The sequence below is a fragment of the Elephantulus edwardii genome, unplaced genomic scaffold, assembly GCF_000299155.1.
Source record: "Elephantulus edwardii isolate Elephantulus edwardi_28Jun2011 unplaced genomic scaffold, EleEdw1.0 scaffold00045, whole genome shotgun sequence".
Taxonomy (NCBI): domain Eukaryota; kingdom Metazoa; phylum Chordata; class Mammalia; order Macroscelidea; family Macroscelididae; genus Elephantulus; species Elephantulus edwardii.
In genome coordinates this window covers 18,110,172-18,117,101 of record NW_006399795.1, presented here as the reverse complement: position 1 = coordinate 18,117,101, position 6,930 = coordinate 18,110,172, and the positions used below count along the sequence as shown (strand labels likewise).

At 54.5% G+C, this 6,930-nt stretch overlaps 1 protein-coding gene across 1 annotated transcript in view; it reads right to left on the bottom strand.

Moving 5' to 3' along the window:
- Positions 1-6,930, bottom strand: part of CERS1 (ceramide synthase 1) — a 25,191-nt gene that overhangs the window by 7,661 nt on the left and 10,600 nt on the right. Inside the window, exons 4-5 of the mRNA XM_006885970.1 lie at positions 6,761-6,923; positions 4,441-4,600 (exon numbers count right to left, since the gene is read on the bottom strand). Coding sequence (XP_006886032.1) covers positions 4,441-4,600; positions 6,761-6,923 — 323 coding nt within the window. The remainder of the gene's footprint in view (positions 1-4,440; positions 4,601-6,760; positions 6,924-6,930) is intronic.

Here is a 6,930-nt window from a genome sequence, read left to right as displayed (position 1 = left end):
ATAATAATAATAATAAAATAATTAAAAAAAAAAGAGTCCCAGATTGGGGCAAGTGACTAAGGCCTTGGCTACCAGCCAAAACGGTGGCAGTGTGAACCGACCCAGAGCCCCCTGCCAATCTACCTGTGTCAAGTTCACAGGCAAGACAACTCCGTGGAATAGTTCTAATCCTAGACATGGGGGTCAGAACCCACTCATACAACCAATACGGCAGTTGCTATTCAGTTAATTTTATCTTAAAAAAGTGCAAAGAAAACAAAACCAAACCCACATTAGATCTCAAGGCCCACCCCCCACCTGGTGCTGGAACTACATCAGGGCTGCCTAAGGCCTGAGAGCAAACCCACACTCCCAGCCTTGGCTGTGACCTTGACCCCTAGTCCTGCACTTGTTCTCAAGCCACCACATGGGGACCCTGCATTGATGCTGCTTCCAGCCCTTAGCCTTCTCCTCACTTCCCCCCAGCAGCCTGCCCCTCTCAGCCTTGACCACTGGCTGCCATTTCACTTGCTGTCCCTGGTCCTGGAGGTGCCCTCAGGACTCCTGCAAGGCAGACTCAGGTCCAGGGGACCCTTCTCCCTGTGTGAGGCCTCTGGGGTGGGGGGATGGACAGGGAGTTGGACCAAACACCCTCCACTCACATGTGGCAGGAACTCCACAGAAGATTCACTGCCAAAAATAAATGTGACCAAGGGGGTGACAGTGCAGCTATAGTGGGGAGGATGGGGCGCAGGGGGTTGGAGAGGAGACACCAGCTCCTCTATGTGCCAAGTCCTGAGTGGAAACACCACACTTGTCCCCACCCCTAACCAGGTGTCTCCATTTCAAGGAGGTCAATGACACAGAACAGGGGATTGTCTGTGCGGGGTGGGGTGGCCTGGCAATGGACATCAAAGGTCATGGAAGGATGGTGTTTACAAGGTCCCCTGATCCCAGTTCTAAAAGAACCTATGATCTCCAGAAGACCACGCAGAAGGCCTCACCCCAGGACCTGTGAGGGTGAACTGCGGGGAGAGGTGGGGTTCTGCTCTGTTATCAGTTAAGGAAGTCACGGTGTGTGTGTGTGTGTGTCTGTGTGTGTGTGTGTGTGCGTGCGCGCTAATTCTTATCTCTTGAGTGGGGTCTTAGAGAAGGGGCAAATGGGCCCCTGTGAGACCAGACCCCGGTGTCATCTGACTCCCTCCTCCCCAGCCCTGACCCCAGCCTGCCAAGTCCCCTGTCCTGATCTTAAACCTCAGCCAGGGGTCTTGCAGCCGCCATCATCATCATCATCATCGTCAGATCCTGCCTCTTCTCTGTTCTCAGCCCTGGTAAAATCAAACACTTACCAAGGCGCCATGAGACCCAAGTGGTAGCCCTTTTGTGGGGCCTGACTCACAGGGGATGTATGGCCCTTGATCCACCAGATCCTCCCTGGACCCAGAGTTGGTCCATCAAAGTCAAGTCTGCCTGTCCATATATCCCAGCTGCCTCCAGGAGCTCATGCAGAAGTCACCTTCAGACACACCCTTCCTGCTGTCTCCCTCCAGCCTCCCCCTCACTCTTTCAACATGACTTTCACTCTATTCAGGCCTCAGGCAAGGATTTCTGTGTCTGGTATACCATAAACCAATTAAAATCTAAAGCTTATGTGACAGCAATAGTGTCAGAGGTCCATCCAGGCTCCACTGCTTCAGAGAGCCTGGAGTGGGTGAAAAGTTGAAATTCTGTTCCACATTTTCTCTTTGATCAGAATTCTTCTACAGTCTTTGATCAAAATGTTCAGCAAGGGACCACGTGCCTAAGAGAGGGTGGCCACGCCTTCGGGAGGGGTAAGGACTTTTCCAGGACCCACAGGAGCTGGGGATCCAGCCATGGTCACTTTGCCCCCCTCTGAAGTAGCTCTGCCTTGCCCTTTGCCCAACTGCCAGCACCTTCTGCGCCCCAGTTCCACCTGGGTACTTTGGATCAGCCAGGACTAATGGCACAGATGCCTTCTGAGGCCATGGGGCATGTTGCAGACAGTACTCTGAACAGAGCTTTCAGGGAGGAAGCTCGGAGCTTGCCCAGCATGCCACCCAGCTCCCACCTGCACCCCCACAACCACAGTAGCTGGTGGAGCTTTGTGACTGTAAGATCAGGCAGTTACTGGACTGCTCGACCACTCAGTAACTGGCCCTGTGTGAGGGCTTCAGAATGGAGGCCTGGATGCAGTACAATCATGGCCTGAGCACCCTGCCCGGAGGAGGAATACTGACCATGTTGTCAGCTTGTAACCTGGACTCTGTAACGGGGACTCGAGTGAGGAGGGGTTAGCCCCCAACAGAGGGCCCGAGACACAAATGTACAATTAAAAGATCTGATCACAGACAACATACAGATAAAAAAACCCCAAAGCCAAAAACCCACAAAGTGTTCGGTAACAGTAGGCATTCTCCTGGCCTCAGGCTAAAGGAGGAAGTTTTTCAAGGAGGCAATCAGGCACAAGTTCCATATCCTCCTGCAATTCCCACACTCTTTTATCTTCTTTTGTTCCAGGCACTAATTGTGCCTTAGATGGCTACCCTTGGGCTCTTGAGACCCTAGACAATAGAACAGAACCGCTAAGCAGATTATTAAGACCCATGAAACTACAGCCCTAACCTTCCATAACAAGAATCCAGTCCCAGGAGGTGTAGGTTGTACCCACTTGGGCTTAGAAATGACTTGACTTTATTATGCAAAATGGGTGACCCTGGATGACATTATGCTGAGTGAAATATCTCAGTCACAAAAGGACAAATATTGCATAGGGCCACTGTTGTAAAAAACGGGACTGACATCGGAGTTGAGGGAAGACAGAGAAGGCGGGAGGAAAGATGTACACTGCATTGAAACAGATGAAGGAGAGAACTGTTTAAAAGGGATATATGATTGGGTATTATTGTCATGACAGGAGTCCAGAATGAAGGCTGCACAGTGGAGTGGACTTGGGGGAGGGATTGCATAGCAATGAGTTTTACTTTTACTTTTCAAGGAGAAGAGTGAATGGGGGGGGGGCAGGAAGAAAAGTGCAACAATGAATGAATAGAAATCCCAAGACTTTGTAAACTTTCATTAAAATTAATCAAAAAAAAGGAAAGAAATTACTTTCCTTTCCCCCTCACTGTTGTAACTATATATCACACAACTTTTGCCAACTCAACTCACAAGCATACAACTTTTCTTGCAGCAATTATAATGACCGGCTATTTGAGCTCACCTTTAATCAAGGCTATCACTAACTCCCCTCCCCAACTCCCATCAACTACTGATAACCGACCACTAACAAATTTTGGCCTTTATGTGCTTGCCTTATCTTATCTTTTCACAGAGGTGAAGTACTACAATATCTGTCCTTTCACAACTGGCTGATTCTGATAGGCATAATGGCTTCCATCTGCATCCCTACAGATAGCAGACTTGACAGCCCAGGTGGATGCACCACAGCTGATTGCACCTATGTGGACTTGGATCCTATGGCCATAGAAGTGTCCATAGCTGATCGTTGTGAAGCAGATTGCCAGGTCATTCTTCCAGGTGCCTCTGCGTGAACACCAATCACCAACCTTTCAGTTAGCACCCTTTGCACCCATCATCCAGAGACTCACCCTGGCACCTAGCAGCCACTCGATAATTACGCTGTAATAAACCAGTAATGTGAGAAAGTTCACAAGAGAGAAGCTCACAGGGAGAAGCCAGAGACACTGGGGCACCCGGAACGTAAGCAGGGCTCAGTTGAGCCACACAAAGGCAAACTGAGTAACAGAGATTTGAAGGTTAGGTGCTGTTTAGGGTAACTGAATAAGCCTGGGACCCCATAGTGTAGGGGCTCCATGCAAGCTCTTCCAGGGTTGTAACTCGGTAATCACAGAAGTCTCCCAGCTAGAACACATGCACTGTGACCTCAGACACCCTAAAATACCATTCACATGGATCTCTGACTGATAATCAGGGTTCAGAACAGGAACAAGGACACATCTTCCCATCACAGATGGTGACGTATCCCCAGCCCCCTCCACTTCTTGAACAAAAACAGGTTACCCAGAGTCCAGGCACTTACGACCCCCACTTCTAACCTCACTAGGAGGCTCTGCCTCCAGAACATGCCACAGCTGACTACTTCTCTCTGTCCTTCTCAACCCAGTTCCTGGCTTCCTGCCTAGGCCCCGATTCTCTTTCACCCTGAGACGCTCCCACCTGCTCCGAAGCAGCCAAAGGGAACTTTATAAACCTAGAAAAATCCCACCACACCCATGCTCACTTAATCTTACCCCATTCAGGATGTAACGATCTTGGTCACCTCCTTTCTCTCACCCTCTCACACCAATACAAGCGGTGTTTCAGGCCTTCGCCTGTGCTCTTTCTGCCACCTGGTCCCGCACCTGAGTAATCAAGGGGGGGCCCACCTCCTCCAGGACACCCCCCTCACAGAGCGCCTACCGTAGAAGACAGAGGGCGGGTCGTGGAAGAAGGGGTAGTCAGTGCCGAAGAGCAGGTAGGCGCTGTAGCTCCAGGCACCGAGATAAAAGAGAAACTTCCAGGCGCTCTCGGGCATCTTGGCTGCATCTCTGGGCTGGAGGCGGCATCGCTTGGCCAGGGGCTACGAGTGAGAGGGTAGGCAGTGGGTGCTAGGGGCCACTTATCCAGGGCAGGGAAACTGAGGGTGGATGTAGACTCCTGGGATTGGGCATCGTCAGGGCAGATAGAAAGGGCCCCTGTGCCCACAGCTGCCCCAATGTAACCGGAGCCAGCATATGAACGCCAAGGACTAAAGTTAGTGCCCAGCTGTCCGAGCACTGCACAGCCGGGGCAGAGGGCATGGGGGCTGCAGGGGGCTTGTACAATGGATGAAGTTGGGGACAGCAGGATGGGGTCGTGGAGCTGGAGGGGTGCAGAGAGAGTTGGAGCATGATGGGAAAATGTAAAAAGCAGCATGAGGGGACTGTGGGAACAGCTCCAGGAAGGAGGCATGCGGAAGAACATCGGGGCATTAGGGTAACATGGGCGGCTGAAAACCCAAGAAATGTTCATGAAGGAGCAGGGGGTGGGATGGGGGAGGGGGGAGAAGAAGGAAGCAACTCCGAGTGGGAAGTGGAGGGGCCCAGAGAAGAATGGGAGAACCTAAGATAGATGGGGTGGAAAGATGGGGGCCCATGGGACTTAGGGAGGAAATGGGGCTGAAAGGAGAAAGGGAGGAGGGAGCAGGGGAAGGTATCACAGCTGAGATATGTGAGCTGAGATATGGGACTTGAGATGACATCAGAGGGGGGCAGGTGGGTCAGGTAGGTTAGAGGAATTTGGGGGACTCTGCTGTACACTAAGGGGATCTGGTGCCCCCTTCACTCTCTTGGGGGTGGGGCTCCAGAACTGCTTTGAGAGCCCAGGCCCAACTGAGGGGGCTGAAGCCCAGAGTAGTTGCCATAGAGACAACTAGAGCCGGGCTCTGGTAACCCCTGGCAACCGGGCTGCTGCCAAGAAGATGCGTTTTGAAGGCCAGGGCAGCCCCTCCACCCTATTTCCTGGGAAGGGTGAGTCCTTAACTGGGGCACGAGCCCCACCAGGCTGACAGCCAGGGAGGCTGGGGTGGAAGCCCGGCCTGGGGTCTCTGTGAGAGGGGGACGGACCTCCACACTTGGCAATCCTGAGGGTGCATACATGCTCTCGAAGGCCCTTGGTCTACTTCCCAGCAAGATGGGGAAGTGGTGGTGAGGAGGGACAAAGACAGATGGAGGCCAGTGTTGATGTACGGAAGGCAGGCCTCTTCACGCTCGGCCTCCCTATTTCCAAGAGCAGGGTGCTGGGCCATAGCTCTCTGTGCGTGATGTGGGTGACAAGTGGGTGGGGGTGGGGACAACAGCCCACTCTCTCAACCTAACAAGGCCCAGTCTCTCGCGGGCCTGAAGAGAAAGGCCCCTTTGTTGGCGCCTGGAACTCTGTCCCTGCACCCTTGCCAGACTAAGGCGGGGTGGCTGCTCTGTCCCAGGCAGCAGCCTTTCCACTCAGCTCTGGCAGCAGAGACCCCTCCCCAGGGAAGGGAGGTGGTGAGCCAGGGTTTCCTCCACGGTCAACCCGAGGTAGAAAAAGGACCTTCCAGGATCCCATAACGCTGGGCAGAACAAGTGCAGCCCCTCCCCAGCCCCTGCCCGGGAGGGGTCCTGGAGATACAGCTGTCCAACCCGAAGCCCCTCCGCTCTTCTCCTTTGCCGCCGCTGGTCAGACGGTGGCGCTAGCCCCAGGCAGCGCAGGCAGTGACCGGACAACCGAGCCTCTTCCCTGTCACCGAATCCGAGCAGCAGGCCGCCCCGCCCCGCAGCCACCAGAGCTCTGTTCCAAGGGCGCCCGCATCGCCTGCATCGAGCCTTTTTCACCGCCCTGCGCCCCTGACTAGCTGGGCCCTGCCCGGAGGGGCGCGTGCCCGACTAGGACCCCGCAGTGTCAGTGACGTTGTGCGCTCGGTTACCCTAGGTCCCGATTCATTGAACCAAATAGGGCACTCATTATCCGCGCCCAGGATTCCATAGACGCGCTCTTTCTAAAGGGATGCATGTGTGGCGGTCGGGGGTTCCGTTGTTTGGGGGCCCTCACATTCTGACCTCTCCAGTTCCAGGCCTCGTCCAGGGCCCCCGCCACACTCACCTGAAAAAAGGCGCGCAGTGGCCCGAAGAATCCCCTTCTTTCCCTGTCCTCGGTCCCGTCGCTCTCACCCAAAAGAGGCACACAGTGGCCCAGGGTCTCCCAGTCCCGCGCCCCCTGCACTCACCCGAAAGAGGCGTGTGGTGGCCACTGCCCGCAGTGCTGTCCAGCCGATCGCGCCGAGCGCCAGCAGCAGCAGCTCTGGTGGCGCCAGATGCGCGTGCTCCGCCAGGCCGCGGCGCGCCAGCCCCCAGCCGCAGTCCCCGCAGTCCCGCGCCGCGGCCAGCGCGCTGCCCC